The sequence below is a fragment of the Patagioenas fasciata genome, chromosome 10 (genome assembly GCF_037038585.1).
Source record: "Patagioenas fasciata isolate bPatFas1 chromosome 10, bPatFas1.hap1, whole genome shotgun sequence".
NCBI lineage: Eukaryota > Metazoa > Chordata > Aves > Columbiformes > Columbidae > Patagioenas > Patagioenas fasciata.
The window spans coordinates 8,380,663-8,402,974 of NC_092529.1; the positions used below are offsets into that span (position 1 = coordinate 8,380,663).

The 22,312-nt window shown below is 40.8% G+C and overlaps 1 protein-coding gene across 6 annotated transcripts in view; it reads right to left on the reverse strand.

The window, feature by feature from the left end:
• The window catches only part of IPPK (inositol-pentakisphosphate 2-kinase), a 57,976-nt gene that overhangs the window by 11,219 nt on the left and 24,445 nt on the right, over positions 1-22,312 (reverse strand). For 2 of the 6 annotated variants that reach the window (XM_071813042.1, XM_071813039.1), the window contains 3 exons: positions 7,389-7,436; positions 2,077-2,172; positions 1,297-1,363 (listed from right to left, as the gene is read on the reverse strand). In XM_071813042.1, the coding sequence (XP_071669143.1) occupies positions 1,297-1,363; positions 2,077-2,115 (106 nt within the window). In that variant the 5' untranslated portion in view covers positions 2,116-2,172; positions 7,389-7,436. Of the gene's footprint in view, positions 1-1,296; positions 1,364-2,076; positions 2,173-7,388; positions 7,437-12,682; positions 12,775-18,786; positions 18,880-21,297; positions 21,398-21,555; positions 21,726-22,312 lie in introns of those variants that run through there. The other 4 variants (XM_071813040.1, XM_071813041.1, XM_065845901.2 and 1 more) reach the window with 4 other exon arrangements.

The following is a 22,312-nucleotide window of genomic DNA, read 5'->3' on the forward strand; positions in this document are numbered from 1 at the left end:
GGCTCGTTAGGCATCAGCCTGCAGTTACACGCTGTACTTCACCAGGATGAGCGAGAAGAAACCTCCTTTCTCCAAGAAAATTCTGGGGTTTGTTTTCTTTTTCTGAACTCCAGCAAAAGCATATCCATGTTCAGCTGAAAGCCACTTGCCAAACCAGACAAACCCAGAAATCTGAAGTATTAGAGAAGTTGCTTTTTAAGTTAGAAAGGCTTATGTGAAAGGTAATATTAAAATAAATTCCTTCCTTGAGATTTAGAAAAAATATTCCTGTTAAAACAGGAACAGTGAGATTTGCTGTTCTAAAGCAAGAAACACCACTTGGGCAGCTCCTCGCAACGTTTCTTCCTCTACAGAAACCCCCAGGAGCTGCAGACACACAACATTTAAGAAATCAACTAAATTCTATCACTCACTTCTACCAGAGTATCATCAATTCTGTAGCTTTTATTAGACACTATTTACTTTTCTTGCTGGTATCTGGCACTGTGGAACTGTTTCTCAAAAACGTGAGGACAAGTCAGTAATAGAGAGCATCCTGTGCTCAATGTATGTAAATTAACTCAATTTTTCCTGGATCAAAGGCATCAAAATACTGGCTACAATACTTTGATTTAATACCACTTTTTTTCAATGAACTTTCCCAAATCAGAAGTTTCTGGCCGTTCTCAAGAACTGTTTGAGAACACGCGATAAACACACCAGGAGGGACATCTTCTCTTTGCCCACTGTAGAGCGTACACCTCTCTGTACTTGTAGCCGTACCGGAAGAGCGGTGCACAGAGTGCTGCTGACTAAGAACTATGACACCAGATTCTGTAGCGTTTCACTCTACACTGAATGCGTCAGACACTGCCAAACCTTGAGTCTTGTTTCAAAAGGTTTCGCAAGGCCGGCGCGCCCTGACCTCGCACACTTGTCCCCTTCGGTACCTCCGTCCATCCCAGGGGACCAGAAAAGCAAATGTGCACTTCACCAAGGACAGGGACCCAGCACCAAACAATTATTTCAGGCCACATTTCCACCTCCCTCACTGAACTTTGTAAAAGAATTCACAGCAAGGTAAACACTCGCTCAAGAACTAACACACACAGGCTCACAGAAGATCCCTCTCCCCAGTTTGATCAAACAAATATCAGGTGCAACTTTTAGTTCTAGAACACACCCATTTTTCCAGAACAAATTTTCAATGCGTCTTAATATTTAAAGAAGTTTCCTGGTATTCTGAGGTATGACGCTTTTTTACTTTACAATAAAGCACAATGCTTTACAGCTCGTTACGCTGTCCCTGGCACTTACCTGGCCTCTCTGGCTGAATTTTTAAACAGAGCTGTCTGACGAAGTCTAAAGGCAGTTGAATAATTTCCTATTAAAAAAAAAAGAAAACATATTTCAACATAAAAATTAATATCCAGTTGAGGGGGGGGTCTTAAAATGGAATACCAAAGTGCAGAGGATGCTAACGACAGTACACTGAACTATACAATTAGTAGCTTCTCCCTCTGATAAACCATCTATATGAAAACCCGTGCCTGCAATCACATACAAAACTTCACTACGGAAACCGGAAACTAATTTAAATAAATGCACAAGAGAGAGTATTTTCAGTGCAAGTTTAATGTGCATTCACAAATGGAAGAGTCCCATTTCATCCCGTCCCACATCCCACTCTTCCAAGACAGAACCGTTTAACTCGGCTCGCAGGAGAAGGTGGAACTTTCCACTCAGGTACATGAAGCTGGGTGAACTACATCTGGTTGCCAGCACGGCAAGGAAAAAGGAGACCTCTGACTGCACAGAAACCTGGATAATTCACACAAACCAGGTTTCTCCCCTTGTTTTGCAGTCAGTCTCAAAATCTCTCACACATCTCTGACCTTACGCAGGGCAAAGAAATTACTCAAACCACAAAGTACAATCCAACCACCTCACCAGCACAGAGCAGGATCTCTGTTCTGATCCAAATGCTTCCTGTGCATGTATCTTACTCGGGAATATCTACAAACCCTATTAATTCCTTTTACTGGCATTCAGTGTTTACAGTGCATAAGCCATTTACAGAAAGAATAAAACAGTTACCCCATGGTGAACGTAGTTCTCCCCAAAGAACTGCTTCATGACATGTTTTCCAAAGTCTACAATGTTTTGCAGGTGATGTAGTATTTCCTCTGAAGTCTGGAAGACAGAAACGTGGTTAATTTAACTATGAAATAATGATGATAAATAACACTCGAGAATATATACACATGCCAGTCAGTGACTTAGCAAAGTAGCTCAATTGCTCTACTGAGTTTGGTAGGTCAGTGCACGTTGGAATTAAGCAAACACATGAAATGTGCTAAATCTGTTTCTGTGCTGCTGAGGCTGGGATAACCAGGAAAATCGTCAGGAGAGATGGTTCTTCTTAAGTTTCAGGGGGGAAAGGACAGGAAAAATTAAAAAGGTGGGAAAGAGGGAGGTTACTCAAGATCTACTCTGTCTTTGACCATTATTCTTCAAATAGTTTCAAAAACTGCAATAGTCAAAAGAGACACAGCATGCCTTCTTACCAATGGGTGATGTGCGGGAGAGGCTTTTAGTGTTAGAAAATACATCACCTGGAGATTTGGAAGAGAATGGCCACAAAGAGTGAGCCACATGACACACTTCTGCATCAACAAGTACGGAATTTGCCAAATCCAGCCCCAAACAATGAAAAACCTTACTATAATTGTCATCTTCTGTAAATTTTATATTACGTGTCTACAGGGAAACACAAAAGTTCTACAAGACAGAAATGCCCAGCTGGATAGAAACAAAGCTGAACAAGCACTGGGAGCAGGACAGCGATGTTAGCAGAGCAGCTTTACAACATACCTGTTCCCAGCACTCCAGGTCTAGTGCTGTGTTTTATTGTTACTATGATCTCCAAGTCCTGTGTCCTTTTGCAACAGAAGCTTTTCTGGAACAGGACTACTCTGCCTACCACTGCACACTATAAACCACTGAACCATATAGAGATTTACTCTTGGGATTAAGTAACAGTGGAGGAAGAGAAAGTGCAACACTCATGTCCAAGTTCAAAAATTGGAGGAGAAAAACAACACAAGCAGGAGAAAAAAAAAAAAAGTAGACAGGGCAGAGTAAGAGAAAATAAAATGCTAGGAAGACAACACTCACACAACGACAAAGTCTAGAGAAAGGAGGAAAGACCACACCCAACACAAATTAAACATGTTTATAGGTAAAAGGAGAATGTCACTAACCACACACTCTTACTAACTTTGTTCTATAATACCATCATAATAGGTAGACTTTTTTTTTCCCCACCCGTAAGGGTTTCTTACATAATAAACTTACACAAGTTGTGTAGACTAAGCAAGATAAGTTTGTTCCTGTAGCACTGGTCTGCTAAGACCAGGTACCAAGTTTAATACTCTTCCTCTAGCAAGATGCATTTTCCAGACAGAAGCAGTAATACACAATGCTGCAATGTGTGACAATGGTTTACAGAAAGAAAAGTCACTCTAGTAACATAGGTTACTACACTCTTCAGTAACACACTGTGCTACACACCATTATCCAGTATGCAGAGCACTAACCAAAAACACCAAATTCCTTCAGAGCAAGCAGGAAAAACATTTTTTCCAGAGCACTTAGACAGCACTTCCATGTCTCTATAAAGGCCATGACAGCACTTATTCTTTAACATGCTTGGCATATGGTACATGGAGTCATTTCTCAGAACAGCTCTCCCTGAATCCTTTTAAGGGAGTCAAAAGAAGTTCAGAGTCTCTTCACAACAGACCATCTTCTGCTGCTTCAGTCTCCAAACAAAAACCAAAATAATGCCTGAATAACTTTCTCAATTGCAGTCATTTGGTCTGAAGAAGTGTATTTAAGAAAAAATAATTAATAAGCAACAAGATGCGTGAGCAGGCCACCCACACGGGTATGCAAAAGGGCATTTTACAGCAGTTTTGGTCAATCTGCCCTTCCCAGAAAGGCCAATGCCCCTGTCACAGGCACTGAACACCCTGAGGTCCAGCAGTTAGGACCAGCCCGAGCTCCATCACCCCTCCGGTCCAGGGGGAAATGGGGGAACCCCGCTCTGCACCCTCTGAGCAGGCTCCATACACACTGCACCCACCTGCCCTTGTGCTTCAGTTGTCCTGGGATGGGGAAGGAAATGTTGCTTTGCAGAGGGAAAACCCCCCAGCAATTTAAAACATCAATAATTACAGTATCTTCCTCACCCGATGAGGGGGAAACTGGCAATTCTGAGCACATACTATGGCAAAAATTTCAATTTATATACAGATTTCTGCCCTTTTAATGACAGCATAAGCCTTTAAATTACACAAATTCTGAATGGTGAGAAGGAATGTTGCATCATCTCATACAGCAACAGAAATCACAGCTAATTCCCACTTACAGATTATTCTGACGTTGTTTGCTGATGCACACAGTACCCACAGGCTTTTTTTTAACACACATATATAAATACACACACACACACATTGGGAAATGAGCATTTCAGAAAATCAGGACATTCTGTGCTGCTACTACTACAAGGAAAGCCTCACCAGTTAAAAAGATCAACCCAACTTTAAAATTACAAATCAAGTTTACGACACCTGCTCACCTCCTTTTAAGAGCAAGTATATTTGATAGACTCTAAACAAGAAACAAAAAGCAGCTAGCAGGCTGCTGGAGCATCACCTTTCAACATTAAAAAACACTAAGAATAAAACCTTTTGAAGGACCCAACATTACTGCCAGTTCATTCATCAAAACACTAAAATTCATCAAATAGGTTCTACACAATAAAAAGGCAAAAAATTCATTCATACAGAAGACTCATATATTAAATAGGCAATATGCAATTAAAATCATTCTACAAGTCCTGACACTTTCTACTCAAGAAATCCAAGCCACAGACTAGCATTATCAAGTATTTTTCAATAAAACACTGAATTGTAACAATAAGATTACAATTTGCAATAACACCACCTCGTTTAACCACTAATCCCAAATTCATAACCAAATGCTATAAATGCAAAGCAGCGTTCAGACTTCCTTTTCCAAATGAGTTAACAGAAAAGACTGAGACACATTTGTCCACATCTGAATTTCAGTATAGATGTTACTAGAAAATATTTTGCTTCAACTGGTTCTTTCAGATCTGTTTACATTGGATGTCATGCACAGGTATATAACACTTTACATCCTAACTCATCTTGCACTGGTCAGGAATACAGATTACACCTAAAAACATTCTCTGCTGTCCAGCTGTAACGTTGCTATGTCCAAGTTTGTCCCAAAACTCTGATTCTCCAAGACTTGTTTACAGATCTGAAGATAAAATACTGTCTTCCATTCTTCTCCAAGAAAACCTGATCCTTAAAAATCAATCACCAGAATAATTAAATATATTCAAATTACATAATCTTCTATTTAGAGAGCAAAGCCAAAAGGAATTGCGTACCATGATGTCCACACAATCACAGCACAAAGCAAACACAGAATGCTGGAGCTGCCGCTGTTTAAAGCTCAGCTGCCGTCTGCACCCACAAACAGCCGTCTTGCAGCTACAGCGGTAAGAAGAGATGCGTGTCTGTCGGGGGCAATTCTCAATGCAAGTTTGGGTAACGGTTTTTAAAAAACAAACGCTTGGTGTTTCAACAGCCACAGCCCGCAGGAATGCCTACTGCCATCAGTCTCTCTGCTTGGTCGGATTCTGAGCAATTTTACTAATCTGATTATGCAGGGAAGAAAAACATTCAAGAACCTGAGCAGCATTCAAACAGTAGCAGAACACCAGGCCCAGGAGATTCTTTTCTTGTGTTTTGCTGTCCCAATCCAAAAGCCAATATGCATGTCAAAGCAGCTGACAGAAGTGTTATCAGCTGCAATGCTGCGGTGGGTGACTGTGAAAAGTCACTTCCTCGCTTCCTTTGAGACTTCATCAAACTTTGCCAATTTTTAAAAATAATTACTATGCAACAATCTCCTCAAACTAAAAAAAAAAAAAAACACACACCACCAACAACAACAACAAAAAAACGCAAAAGTAGCTACTCAGTGTTTTGTTTTCTTAAACAAATGGCAGTAGACTTTAACTTGTGGTCTAATACTCCCCTGCTATATTAAAAAGAGAGACAAGCATCGTTTTCCTTTCTTCCAGTCCACTGGGTTCTTTGCTGTTCTCATAGAAACTCTAAACATCATTATCTTGGACTACTACAGAAGCACAGGAAACATTTTTGAAATCCTGTCACTATAAGCAGGTCAAAAACTTACTTGAATCACACTTTAGTTTCACCAGACTTTTTTTCAAGTACAATTGTAGCAGAAAGGCCATCAAATAACTTGTACACACACTGTGTTCATGGGTTTTATCTTCCTCTGCTTTCCTCTGCTCTACTTTAGAAATTCTATCCCTTGTTAAATTGGGGACATTTCATCATGCATTTCATGTTCAGCTTCCTGATTTCAAGCAAAACTCCCTCCCTATACATTTACTTTACATCCATTCTTTTTTCTTTTTTCTTACAATTAAGCCTTTCCCCCAGCTCTCAGCGTAGCCATAATGCTTTTTGTATTTCCTTCTGATCAGACCCTTACAAAGCTGCAGCTCAGAAGCTGCACCCCCGCTCTCTCAGGTAAAACACCCCAACAACCACGCACCAGATTGAGGAAATGACAGAATTTGAACCTCCTGCCTCTTGTGCTCTTTTTTCTCCCTGTAGCACTGTGCTGACACTGCACTTTTACCCTCCACCTTTGATTCTTGATCATTTTTTATTTCTGTTAAAGCAAATATAAGGTGACTCACTTCTTTTCTTTCTTGAGCACAAAATCCTCCTGACACAGTCCAGGAAATGGGTAAACTCTGTCCCACCGTGTTCTTTTTGCAACAGACACTAAAATAACTCTCTGACGAAGGCTATTCTGTAAATATTTCATGTCTTTCTCCAAATTCAATGTTTTTTAGCTACTGAATAGGTAGTCAACAGCAGACCTTCCCCATGACCCCAGTCCTGTGCTGCTGCTCTTCTGTCCCACCTGGCAGCAGCTGGTACAACTGTCATTTCCTCCTCAGCATCACCACATTCCTTACATTGATACGCACCTTCCCGGATGCCACAGCCACCCTTCCAGGCAGCCGCACCTTCTACACATCGCAGTCTGACCCGCACAAAGGTCTGGGTACTGGCAGCCACATCACCTTAGTTACATAAGGAGACCTCAAATTTCCTCTTGGTGCCAGAATGCCTGTAACAGGCACATTTCACAACATCCCCTTATTCTTAGTCCTGTCACAATTCTTTCATGGGTTTCCTGTTTCTCTTCAGACTGGTTAGTAGCTTACCTGGGGGCTTTTATTAACAGCACATGTTGAATCTTACCTTATTCTGGTTTGGGGGGAACTTCAAAAACCGCAGCACCACGCAGCGCTGAGGAAAGATAGGAAACAATACAGTTTCATTAGCATTTAAGTACATCGTAATTTCTGAACAGCACAATTTCCCAACCTACCTCATCTGAGAAATTAAGGAAGAAAAAAAAAAAGACAAAATAGGCATTATAGATGGATCTCACTCAACTTGAAATCAAATACATCAATATCTGTTCCCAGATTTGCCATCACTTAAACAAGGCAGCCACTCTGCGCTGCCAGTCACCAAGTGTAACAGGAAATAATCCCCTAATTTATAACACTGCTCTGAAAATCTGCTAAAACACAGTATCAAACAAATAAACAGAAAAACACCCTAACATTCTTGCACCAAAGATCTTTGGGAAAAAAAAAATGCAAGACCCACTTAGATATCATCAACTTACAGTATCAGCACAGCATTACAAAATATTAATGAGACAGCAGTTAACAGCAGTAGCTACACAACTCTAATTATAAACACTATAAACTGCTACTTATAAACTTCCAAAACATAAACACATCACACAAGGACAAATGTTTTACCAAACCAAAACAAACAAACCCACACTAATTTTTGACATTTTTACAATTTCTATTTTTTTAACAATTAAAAAACCTTCTTATCTTCAAAGTACACAAATTCTAAAAACAACCTCAGTCTTTCTGAGTTCAGATAAAAATAATTTATAGATATCCTAAGTAAATTGAGCATCTTTCAATAAAATGTTGCTGAAATTAACCATTACACTTGTTAAATAGACTTTTTATATTAAAATTGAATTTTGACATGGTCTTAAGGAACCTGCAGCCTTACTACACAGGACAACACATCACTCTGACTCAGATTAGTCAGTCTAAATATCTGATCCTCAAGACATTTACTCCCACTGATGTACTTCAGCCTGTTCCGCTAAGAGGTGGATAAAAACAACTGGACACCAGAGCAGGCAGAGCTACCTCTTAGTGTCTCCATGTGTACCTTTCCTAGATACACCAACAAGGACTACACTCCATTTAAAGTACTCCCAAAAAAGTATTAACACTCAGGTTCCCTGGCAAAGATAATGCAGACAAAATGTCATAGTCACACTGCAGGTTGATGGAATCTAAGCTTTTTCTCTATGAATTGACTTGCTATGGGAGGTTTTTTAATGGCACGAAGCACCAGATAAATTCTGCATTTCAGGGCTGAAAGCTGTCTCTGGACAGTGCTGAGTGGGAGAGCCCTGCAGTTATCTTTATTACTAACTTGTAGGGAAAGAGCAGGAAGAGCAAAGCAAAACAGAAGATAATGCATAATCCAAAATACTAACAAACCAAGATGAGGATTCAGACATAACCAGTGAAACCTAGGAACAGTCCCTTCAATATCTAAAATGTCTCAAGCCAGTACAATCTCATAGTTCACCCACATCTGGAAAACACTCTCAGGTAAAAGGTTACTTGGCTGAATTTTATTAAACCTGTCCTGCAAGATCTAAACAGCACGAGTATTACAGCAACATATTAGATCAATTGAACACTCATAATCACCTGGATTTGATAAGATTGCTGGGTGTTCTCCCATTACACATGGATAACAAGCCTGTACACCCTGGTTATGCAGTATGTTATTTCCACAGTGTTTGAACTCTTTGGATCCCCCAGTTTAAACATTCATAAAGAAGTGGATCAGCGATGGAGTGATCAGATCACTTCTAATCAATTCACTACCTCGATTCTGTAGTATTTCAAGGGTCTTGTAGATAGTTGTCTATTAATCAATTCCCAGCCAACAAGCTTCCATCCACTGCTCTTGAAAATCCGATTGCTCTCACAAGACTCACTAAAATATTTGCTCATTACCAGGTCAATCCTGAAGAGGCATGCTAGGATAAAATGACCAAAACTATTTATGGCAGAAGAATACCCTGCTTTTCTAAAGATGTCAAACAAAACTTTCCATCACAGAAGCACTTCAACCAGCCAGCCTGCACTGTGCCTTAGTAAAGCTATTAGACAACCTGAGTAAAAAATAAAACAAACCACTTTCTTCTTTGTTTTTGAGGGGGCAAGTTTTCAGCTAGATCCATCCCTTTGTGCAAGTGAACTGTTGCACAAATACAGTGCCACAGTACAAAGGTCAACCCATCAGATATCAAACATGCCAACTGCTGCTTCAGAATTATCGCCTCTGAAAATATTGGTCCATGTTTTCCGTGCTATTGCATTACCAACTCACTTGACTGATTCTTTACTTGGAAATACTGTGGGTGGTTGTTGCCATGAGGTTTTTTGTCACTTATCTTATATGCCTTAGATTTGTTTATATTTACAGATTGAACACCAAAGATGTAACATGCTTATCTGCATGCAAAATAATGGCCCAAATCCAGAAGAGAAGAGATTTCTGAAGAGGTTGTCACTGCTCCTTAGCACTCTGGGAATCAGATCAGCTAGATCCTAATGCTCCCTAAATGTCATTCTCTACATGTACCTCTGTAAGCCCTTCCACTGCTTAGCACCAGTTCCATCGATGTACTATTACCCAAGTGTTTAGTTTATTGGATAATAGTCACATACACACAAAAAGATGGGAAAAAAAAAAATGAACAAACACACACACAAAAAAAACCAACAGGCTGCAAAATCAAGCAGATGAAAAAAAGAAATAATGCATGGAGTTAAGCAAATGTAACACATTAAACATTAAGAGTCTTTACCCCTTTTACATCTCTGGATGAAGCAAGACAAGCTAGAAAAACACTGAATTCAAAATAATTCTGTCTACCATTTTTTTTAAATCCTGCAGCCCTTTCTCTGCAAGTATGTTCAATATCCAGTTAGTGACAAAGACTGAACAAAAAAAAAGCCAACAGAACATCAAACGTGACTGCTCTTACTCTCCAAATAAAGAATTAAAGTGTGACCCTCACATGAGAATACAGCAGTTTGAGAACAAACAACATTCTTACTGGCATCCAGGACCATACCAGGGCTACAACAAAGACCATTTCCATTTGTTACACAAAACTCAAATGATAGCAACAAGGACACTGAAACTCATGTCTGTCAAAACACATCCACAGTCACTGGGTTTCCAGACAATGCCACCAGGAGCCTGTGTTCTGGAGGAGCTCTCACCAACTTGGCTTACACCACAGCATTGCGAGAGTCCAGCCTTAAGTTTAAGGTCCCACCAAGAAAGGCAAACACTTCATTAGCACCTTGTCATAAAACTATTGTTTGAGTTAAATCATAACTGGAAGTTACTGCTTGCCAATGAGACAAGAAGCTGTGGGAGGGGCTGCAAAAATATACTCAAAGATGTCACTGGCATCACAGAGACACACAGACGTGTACACACAGCTCTCATCCTAAAGTATCTTGTGAAAAATAGTTTGCTGGTCTTAGGCTCCAAGAAGTTTATCTGCAAGATTTTTTTCTTCTCCAAAGCAGTTACTACAATTATTATTTTGATCTTACCCAGTGAAATCCAAAACCGAAGTAATCCTTGGCAGTTAGGCCAAAATATGACTGGCATAAATCCAGGTACTTTGGATTAGGCAGTAGCATTATGAAACCAGGATAAAAGCTTACGTTTCTTTCTTTACAGCTTGATGCTTGATATTGGCCTTCTATTTTTCCAAAATGTCTTCTAAGTTTCATTGCCATAAGATAAAGCTACCATACAGGCCTCCTGAGCTGCAGTGTTTTCAGAAGTTAAACACAATTGGGGCAAATCTATAATCTGGATATTCCCATTTAGAGAAAAACCTCATTTGCATCGCTGAGGTTTTCTCAGGTTTCCATCTCTTGCTACATTACTAACAAAATCTGTGTAAGGACTTGCGCCAGTGAAAGAAATAAAACAAGTTCAAATGCTAGTAAAATTGTTTAGAAGTACAGAAAGATGGGTATTCTCCTTCTGCTGTTACCACCTCAGCTCACATGATTTTAAAATAACCTTCTGTATGAAAATATGAAGAATTAGCCTGTCCAAACACAAAGCCTGGGAAACGTCACTTTGGTTTCTGCTTTTCCAAATGAGCAGGTTCACGTCATTTGTTATTACTCTATTATTACTCTAAATAACATGTGTTAAGTGTTTTTGTCTAGAGGCAAAGTGTAACTCTAACACCCGCTTCTGCAACTTCCCATTATAACTAGAAAAGATTTTTATCTAGATGATTACCAACTCGTGTTCATCTTTGCAAGACCTACTGGTAGAAACCAAGGCACTTTGGGAAGCAACTTCTTAAGCCCCCAAAGGAAATCCATCTCTCTTCACACCCTTCTCCTCTCCCTCACTCTACACTGTCTATGAAATTGTGGTATCTGAAAACTCACTGGTATTTTTGCAAGCACTATATGCAATTTTACACTGCAACGTTACCTACCTGTCTACTGCACTCTGCTGTCAATACATTTATTTTGAAAAGGCACACGATACACAAGCAGAAGAAAACCCGTATTTGTTTTAAAGTTGTCTATATAAAAGTCATAAGCTTCCAATCATAAACGCAAGAGAAAACACTCACAAAGACTGGTAACAAATCATTCCCTACAATTATTACTATACTATTTGTTGCAACCAATTACACATGCCACCACCAACTACTACCAAGTCAACTATTTTTAGAGAGAATGGTGCCTGAAAAGGTTCTTGCGCGTCTTTATACAGTAAAAACTGGTTGTTTAATTCAGTCTTTTGCTGAACCTAAAGAGCTATCAAAAACTTGCAAACACAGCCCCAGGTATTCCAGACCTGCTACCACCACGGGAGCGATTCAACACAACTGCATCGTAGTGGACTCATGACAGTGTAGAGCAATGACACCTACCAAAAGTGCATTCTATCTAAATTTCAACCAAAGGAAGGGAGACATTAAATGACACCAAACTTCTATTCAAGCCCTACTGGAATATAGTGATATGCATATACTAATGAATGACAGTTTCAATTATACTAAATACAAACTACAGAATTAATTTGCCTATATTAAGCTATTTCTGCAGTAGCACATTGGAGCTGCACACAGTATATGCCAACTAAAAAATTATTTTGACATTTTTTACTCTAAATTTACATTCCATGACCCCTTCAATTCCAACTCTAGCTTGAGGGATTTAAACAGAAAATGGTGGTTTTAGTTCAGAAAATGCAGTTTCTGGGAAGGAGGCCAATGGACAAAGAGGTGTCATCTTCACACCTCAGAAAAGGCAGCTGCACAGAGGAGAGTTCCCTCTCCTGAGACCAAATAAAACCCAGTAAAAACATACCTGCTACACTGCCCCGGCACTTCAGTCAAAGCTTTCCTGTACGATATCCAACACAAGACATTTTTAAAGGTCTCCTCATCCAAGGTGTCAGCCTGTTGGGCAACGTGGAGGTATGTGGGAGATTAAAACAAACTAAGCACTGGAAAATTCTGCAGCTTTTAAATGAAGTACACATAGTTATATTGTATGCAAGTGTTGTTTTCCAACTCAGTTTTGTGTAAGGTGGGTAAGATCACACAAAACAAAGTAAGGAAAGCTACGTTTCCTGCCAGTATGGAGGAAGTTTAGCAATTGCTCAAAGTGCAACAAAGCATTCAAAAATCAGAACAATGCTCTTTTATTTAGCACTAGAGTCCCTTAAGAACAATCTTTTTATTTCTTTACATGAATAAAGAATTCCTGGCATAGCACCTGGCTTGATACCATTCAATATGTTAAGCCATTATTTGGAAGCAAACACCATCAGGATACTTGTTTTCTTCGCAGAGAGCTCACCGCTTACGTCAGACTCCAGGTACTCACTCCACTTTTCTTCCTGCTGGATTACAGTGTAGACTGCCATGATAATTAGGCACTAACTCAGTTTTCATTTTATAGCTAAGCTTCGTATAACCTTATAATATGGAGATGGTACCAATTCCAAGACTGCAGTAGCCATGAGGAAGAAGGAAATGTTAGTCCTTCAGCTAAGCCACCTAATCACAGTAGCTGAAATGATATCAAGCAATACACCCATAGGTGCTGAGTGGAAACATACCAGAGGGAGAACAGAATGAATAAACCTATTGACACTGGGCCCCCAGCACACATTACTGCAGTCTGAGTGACACAGCAGATGCCCTTGACACCTGAGCTGTTAAAAACAAGCAGGATAAAAACTGGTCCTTAACGTTTAATAGGTATCCAATACGTCATCCATCCGTGAAACAGGTGAGTTACACCAACAGGAACATGAACACATGCACTGAGCTTCCTTCCTTTAAACCCTAATCCCCCGTCTATCAGGAACAGACACCTTCCAACATGACACTGCATCGGCAGCTGCTGTTCTGCTGGGGAAACAAGCCGTTTCAGGAAAATGTTAATAGGGAGGGGAGGAAATAGGAAGTCGAAACAGTAAAAGGGATTAGAATGAAGTGATAAAATACAGTTAGGACAATTAGTAATTCCAAGCATCCTGAACACCTCAGCAAGAAGAAACCTAAGCAGGTCTTGGGCAACAGTTCAATCGAATGCAGTGTCCATGCTCCTTCCTGAGCAAAACCAGGAGGTCAGAATGCGGTTATTGCACATCTCAGAAATAATACACTGAGGCAGGGAAAACACCCTGAGCACTGCAGGGCTGGCAGGGAGGAAAGAACTGAAGGAGTGAATAACACAGACTATGAGACTGACCCCTCCTATGTGCTCATGGGTCAGCCAAGTTCCTTCCACCGAAGCAGCCAACCCACCGCTGCTGGGACCAAGGGCAGACACCTGTCCAGCACAGAAAGAAAAAGTGTAGCCTAATGAAGTCCACCACCACCACCACACCATTCACCAAACAGACAAAAAAATGGTTATACGTAACACCTTGATCTAATCAACTGTGAAAAGAAACTCACTTGAGCTTGAGCTAGCACCTAAAAATAAAAACCAAGACCCTTTTTAGTAAACGTAACTGCCTCCTGAGTTTATGTACTAAACCTGGGATTTGTTTTACATTTTCATTGCACGTAGCCTCCAGCATTCTCAAAAGTCACTCAAAAAAAAAAAAAAAAACAACCACCAAACAGGCATAAAGTAGAGTTTGAATTTCCAAAGAAAGTCACCAGAGGACAAGACTGCTCCAGCACTCTATCATTAGCAAAATAAGAAGACACTTCTGAAAAAAATGTATTCTGGGGCTACAAGAATGGTGTTGCTGCTGCTACAGTTAAAGCGTCACTACCATATTACAATAGAGTACTAGACCAAAGATTCACAGTGTTTCTGTCTCCCATCTCCTTTCACACACATGCTGCCTCTTCCCATCTGCATCTACAGAACTCAAGGTGCTAATATGGTAAGAAAAGTTTTAATTGCTGCCTTTCTGTTCTTTCTCCTCTCAGCATTCAGCCCCACTACCCAATGCCACCTTCCGTTTCACTCTGTGGAAAATACTGTTAATACCACACTGCAGTGCATTCAGAGCATCTTTTCAGCAAAGAAACCTGGTGAAGCCAAGAGAAACATAAATTTAACTACACTAGTACACTAGAACTGAAATTCCAATATGGAATTAAAATTCTGTATAGGTGTTGACTCAAGCTGTTGACTTTTTTAGGGGTCAGAGAAAGCTTTGCAGCTAATCCGCAGAACTGGAAGTGCTTCCAACTTTTAATTCTTTGTTTATAGTAAAAGCTTTGTAGATTGTACTCAAGTAGAGTTAGTCCAATTAGTTATGACATCTACAATTGCAGTTGTACCAGTTCAGCCAAATAACCAAATAAAAACAAATACAAACCTGTCTTCTTTTTTTTCCTGTGATCATAGATACATATTTAAATACCATTTAACCAAGGTTAATACAGGGAAACATACAATTTCCTGCAGGTGCCACAAAAAGTCCCAAATTTCTACTCAGACTGGTGATTGCCTCCTGTTGCTAAAAACTTAATTGTTGCTTATAACAAGGCAGACATCTTTTCTGCTCATCACATATTTGGTTTTTCAACTATTACACTGCTGCTTGCCGTACTGAATTTAGGCAGAATTTCCTCTAGTTACTTATAATAAATAAAAAGCAATTATAACTAGGAAAGAAGAAACAAAGCAATGTATTATGTTTAGTCATCAATCTATTTCTTTCCCTTTTTCTAAGCGTCAAAGGGTGTGCAGGTCTGGGGTTTTTGCTAGAACATGCTTAGATATATGTACCCCCAAAAGAACATAATGCTGGAGAAACCAGGTCAAAGAAATGCCCCTACAAACTAGCAAAAAAAGCAGAAGAGGTTTTAATGGCCCTTAATCCCTGTTAAAATTCATGCTGGAATCTCAGTCCACCTCATACACATGCAAGCTTTGCTTCCTCCAGAAAATTCTACAGAACAAGGTGCAGAACTATTCCCTATATTACATCACATCACCTGGTGAATTTTTTGATGCATCCAAGGCACGAAATCAATCAGAAATAAGAACTGGCATAGGTTTGAAATTTAAATAGAAGAATCTCCTCAAGGATACAGAAATGTTCAAATTCAAGTCTTACCAAAACTATATATTTCCCGTTAGTCAAAATAAAATTCAATAAGTACAAGCTGCATCTTTTCTGTTAATTTCTTACTGTGAAAGAACCAGGACACAATAACTTGTCCATATTTTAAATGAGAGCAACATTCAGAGAAGGCCATTGTTAATAAGCTATTGTACTTATACCCACAAGGAACAGCAACTAGTTTTTCAATATTTTTCCCCTAGCTGAAGACTCCTTAACACAGGAATCAGCAGTCTGTTCTGTATTTCCTTGAAATCCAGACATTCATAGTTGTTAATTCACTATTCCACAGACATTAGGGAGAAAAAAAAAAAAACACACAGAAAATAAAAAAACAGCAGAACACTACTGAACAAAAAACAGAACGCAGCTGAACAAAATCCACTCTATAGTCAGGGATCTGGAATTCCTCAGGAATGACTGAAGTTTTGGGGGCAATACTTCACCTACACTAATTTCAACAGGACAGAACAGATTCAGCCAACTCCACACAGAAAAACAATGGAAGAAGAAACAGGACACGCAGGTTTTAGAACTTGTACAAAATGACATCATCAGAAAAAGTGCCTCAAGAAGATACTCTCTGCAAGACAGCAATTAATGATCAGCATCACTCCCTTTCTGCCAGACAAGACCAAATAGGAAAGCTGCAGCTACCTAGTAATTCTGACCATAAGGTTTTTACTCTTTCAACAAAATCCTCTGTGTCTAAACATACAACCTTATTAATGGTCCTCTCTCAAAGTAAGTTTATTACAACAAAATTTTCCACCAAGAATAACTTGTCATTATTCTTAAAAACAAATCAATCAACCACAGGAAAAATATTAAATATTGCAAAAGCACTATTAGGAACAATTATCTAGCCAAATTTGACATGAAGCACTCTTTTATTTCAAAAACCAAAACCAAATCCATCTCCCTCATATGCAGAAGGTGCCTTTCTGCACAAACTTTGCAGCCATCATAATGCAGCCGCCAGAGGCAGCTACAGATACAGTGAAATCCAAGACTGCTGTTGAAACCCAAGATCCTCTCCTAGCAACCTCTGTTCTCTACAGTCCCCTGCAAAGCCAGAGCAAGGATCAGGAAAGATGCTTGCAAAAGGAGCACTGTGATATCCTCCAGGTTTACCTGTGTATCTCGAAGAAAAAAAAAAAAGGGGAGAAGAGCCAAATATTATTCACTTACTACAGCCAACCATCTTTGGAAATCTTCAGCAAGACTATCAACTTGATTCCCTCACCCTGTCTCCTTAGCTCTGCTTCATTTACCTTCTCCATCTACCCTCCCACTACCTTTTCTATTTCACAAGCACACATATGCACTGGAGGTAGTTTACGCATTCACTAATTAAGTCCCATACCAAAACCAGGGATATCTGTTAGAGCTGTAAGCATTCGAAGATAAGAAGTAGATTATTATTAACAATCAGGGTGTCTGAAGATACACCACAACCTTTTGCAAGCACACACCAAGGTTCCTCTAGACAACCTCATCAAATGAAAAACAAGCTGGGGAAAAAAAAAAAAAACAAAAAAACAAACAGAAGAAAACAAAACTCTTCTTGCAGCACCTCCCAGCAGTCATCCTGAAACACAAGCTTAATGTTCAAACATTTTTAAATTAAGCATTTGGTTACCATAATATACCAACATGCAAAAACCAAAAATCAGCAGATATCAGCTGCAGTGATGCACAGGAGGAATGGACATACTTTATCTCAGGATGCAAAAACTGGAGATTGCAAGCGTATGTTTCAACATTGAAAGGAAGCACAAGTCATTATTTCTAGAGATGCTTATGCTACTTTCTACAAACATCTGATATGTTTTGAAATCAAGTGTTAAGCGTCTCTGTACAAGCAAACAACTGACTAAAACACAGAACTATAAATGAGGATTTTCAGCTCACTTCTGAAAAACTAGGTATCTTCTTAGATATATATCACCTTAGAAAGAGTTAATACAAGAAGATAACCGTTCTATTGCAGTTCCTCTGAACTCTCTCTACTGCTCAAAAGTAGAAAGGAGGAGGCAAAGCATGGTTTAGCCCTCTTTTTAAATCAGAAGCCAAATTCAATGTGAAAGGAGCAACAATCCAGTAAAAATGCAGGGAGGAAGAAGCACTCCCTTTCTGAACTGCCTGGCTGGCTGTGATGGTGCTTGGTTCAGGTTTTGTACAGCAGTATCTGGACTGCAGCAGCTTATGCATCTCCAAGACAGCAACTAGAACAAGCACCAGACAATTTGCTGGATGGTGTGAAGGGTGGCAAATGAGTTATTTGAAGAGGATACTAGGATTTGATAAAATATTCAAAATCGCAACCTGTGGACAAGGATCATACAAACACTGCCTGAATGAACTTGCAGTTTTTGCGCACTTCAAAGTGATCTTTCCAACTATCTTAAGAGCTGTCCTCAGGAAGCAAAAGGAGTTGCTAGCTTTATTTCTCACTATTATCATGAGGTGGTAAAGCTGCCTGTTCATTTTCTACTGGAAGCATTTCAGCAGGCTGCAAGACTATACAGTCTTTTTGACCACAATTCAGTCTCAGTTTGGATTAACTTAATCACAGCTGCAATAAAAACCAACAGGAAAAGCTTTATCAGAGAAATTTTTATCATAATATTGTGTCTTGCAGAATTTTAGATTCATCAGAACTGAAACTTTAAAAAACATGTAAGCAGAAATTTGAGTATGCACCAAGCAAGCGAGAATGCAGCTCCAGAGATAACAACAGTAACTGGAAATCCTCAGCAGGCATTCCATCTTTATTCATCAGATCACTTTCTAAATGGTGGAGAACTAATTAAAGTAATTCTGTAAAACTATCACTGTAAGAAGAGACGTGGTGACTAGATCATACCCTGCGTAAGTCCTCTCTTCTTAACTGCATGAATAATGAACAGAGATGCGCTTGCAGTGATTTCAGCCACTCATTTCAGTAGTGTTTCTCAGGCTGCAGGAGCACAGGGAGACTCGTTACAGTTGCATTCTGCAGGATTAATAACCAATAAGAGGAAACAGCGCAAAAAGCATTACTTTACAACACTTTCCCTGAAACAACAGAGCGTGTTCCACAGAACGCCAACATCTGACTGGAAACAACAGTTGCATGTTGCCTGTGCATAGGGCTTATCAGCTCATCACTAGCAGAGCTATTAGTTGGGCACGTGACTTTTCTATAAACAAGTTTTTAATTTTGGTACTGTAGTAACTCTGCATTAACAGTGCATTATGTTCATGTTGTAAAAGGAAAGATACCGGGAATGAAGCTAACCAAAGAAATAAGCATAGCCTGAAACACACAAGAGCACCACAAACTGACCACAAACTTGTTCCTCAGACTCTTCACTCCCAACCCAGCCACACTCCACACAACCAAGAACAGGACCGTCCATCCAGACTGGCTGCTCAGCCTGGGCCAAACACCCTGGGTTTGACACATTAGCTCACGCGGTACCTGTCATCAGTGCTTCAAAGAGGGGTCCAGAGGGCAGGAGTTGAAACAAAACACCCTTGATCTTACTTCATAAAAGGCAAAGAAAATCATGCCCTCTTCTGCAGAAGGGCAGGGATGTTTTGTTGTTATTGTTTTGTTTTTTGAAATTACTCAGATCTTCCAGAAGAAACAAGGAGAGGTCCAGACCTACAGAGATGGGAACAAGCTTCCTTCCCCTGTTCCAAAACACAACTACACATCAAAAGGGAGAACATGAAAACAAATAGCACACACAGTTCCACACTGGCCTCTCACAACCCCAGCACTTGTATCTGAGCATCCATTCACGTCTCCCTTGCCACAACCGAACCACTGTCCCTCCCATTAGCATTTATACCCAAAAAACATTAACTGAAGAGATCCAGAATAAAGCAAGGACAGTTAAAATGAAATTCACTGCCTTAGTTATGCTGCTGCTCTGCTCAGGCAAACCTGAGAATGACTTGACATCAGATCACAAGAACGATGATTAATCATGCAAGTATGTCCTGTTTGTAGGAGGCACAAAGTAACAATTAACATCGAAACAGTGTTTGATGTGTTTCAATTTTACAAGAGTTCACCACCAGTGGATACAAAGCTCCAGGATGTAAGCTTTACTGGTTCAAAGCCATTTATAAAGGAAAAATCATATCCATTTCACTTTCACTCCATCTTAAAGTTTCAGGATCTTGTTAAAAAGAGAACTGACACACTCAGCAACTATTCTGAATCTCTGGCAGACTTCCTTATTTTCTACATATTTAAAGATACCACAACCGCATCACTATTAATCTATTAGGTATTCTGATCCCTGTCATCCGGTGACCTAGTATTTTTTAAACTGTCTTTCTCAAAGCTAAAATTTAGACAGGAAACAAAATCATGCACTTTCTTCTTGTAGCATAAATAGTGCCCCTCTTGAAGTCTGGAAAGCACCATAAGATTTCCAGCATTTTCTCAGACTTGCTATCTGTTAACATTTTTTACATCTGATTTACAGGTATAATCCAGAAAAGCAACAGAAAAGGATCCACTATTTTCAGTCATTTGTTTAGATATTATTGAAAAAAATATGGTTTTCAGAGTTCAATTCTTATTGTAGATCTTTCTCCCACATAAAGCTTACATTTTATCATACCGGCTTTACTAGCTTTAGATCCACAAAGTATCAAGAATGTTCTGTACCATAATAGTATTTGAACTGAAGTACAAATACATTTATAAGATGAAAATACGGACAAGTACTTTCTAGAAGAATAAACTCCTTCAAGGAACATGTACAGTTAAAATCCAGACCCCAATATACTAAGTAAACAATATATGTACAAACGGGGCAAGAACACAGTGACAGCAGTCAAAGGAACACGTGCTTTCCAAAGTGACACAGAATCTGCTTGACTGGATCTAGCTTCATTTAATTGCTACAGTTCATCAAAATGCTCAAGCTATTTTACTAAATTTTTAAATTAAGAAAAAAAAAAAGCAACGCCACAAACAAGCTCAAAGGGTAAACTGAAGCAGAGACATTAAACGACCGATCCCTTCACACAGAGATCTAAGGCCAAGACAGAAAATTAAATTATATTCTGGAGTCCCAATCCAGCACCACAGCTGTTCAAACTCTCGTATAGAAAAATAATCGGTGACAAAAGGCCAAACGTTCCTTTCTTTCTTCTGTCACACACACACATTCACATGCACTACAACAGAAAACGGAAATTTTTAGCACTTTTCCTCACAAGTCCCGTTCCCAGACGCCAGCTGTCCAGTCATCAGCTGCTTTCCCTTCCACCGCTTCTCCGGCCCGGAGCGAACCCACACGCCCGCTCGTCCCTGCGGAGGGCGGGCACGGGTTCCCGCACGCTCCCCTCAGCATGCGGAACGGAAAACTACCTCGGGAGAGAACGGCGGGGCCGGGCGGCCGCTCTTGCCGCGGGAGAGGCCCGAGCACCCGGCGGCAGCCGCCTGGGGAGGCGCGGGGCAGGGGCCAGCCCGGGCCCCCCCGCCCGTTCCGCGGCGCACGGAGCCCCCGGCGCGGCCCCTGAGGGAACGTTCGCGCGGGCGGTGCCCCCCTCACGCGGGGCCGGAGGGGGAGGGGCGCCCGCGCGCGCCGCCGGCCGTTCCCCGCCGCAGCCCGCCCCCCCCCCCCACCTGGCAGTGCGAGACGACGAGGCTCTGGTTGCCCTCCCCGTGGTACTGCCATTCATTCTCATCCATCTTCTCCACTTCCATGCCCGGCCCGGCCCGCCGCCGCGCCCCGTGGGGACGGTGACTGCCGCCGGCCCGCCGCGCTCACGCCTCCACCATCGCGGCTGCGCGCCGCCCCGCCGCAGGAAGTCCCGCCCTCCGCCGGGGGGCGGGGTGGCCGCCGTACCGCCCCGCCGCGCGCGCACCGGGCGGCCATGTTGACGGCGGGCAGCGCCACTCTTGAGCCGGGCAGAAAAGAACCCTCCGCAGCGCCGGCTCTTTCCGTTCACCCCTCCAGCCGCCCCGGCGCAGCGCACCGCTCCAGCCGCTGCCCAAAAAGGCGGAGAGCCCGGTCAGAGCCGGCCCTGGGGCCGCTTGTGAGAGGCCACCGAGCAGAAAGGGGGGAAGAAAAGCATCTTCCTTCAGAAGCAACAACCCTGACCCTTTTGGTGGTTGCCCAGATAACTTATTCAGATACCACACTGTATAAAATGAGTTCACACCTGTAACAGAGGTTATTGAGATGATCAAACACTTTGGAGTTTCCTGCTAAGGCTGTTTTCAAGGTTACAGACTTTAAAGAACAGCAACTCTCGTGTTTGCACATGTAGTCAGTGTGTCTCTGAACTTTCTGTGCTTTAATACATCAGATCTTTCAAATACCTCAGAGATGTTTGCACACAAATATGAAAATACACATAACATTCTTTAAAATTCTATT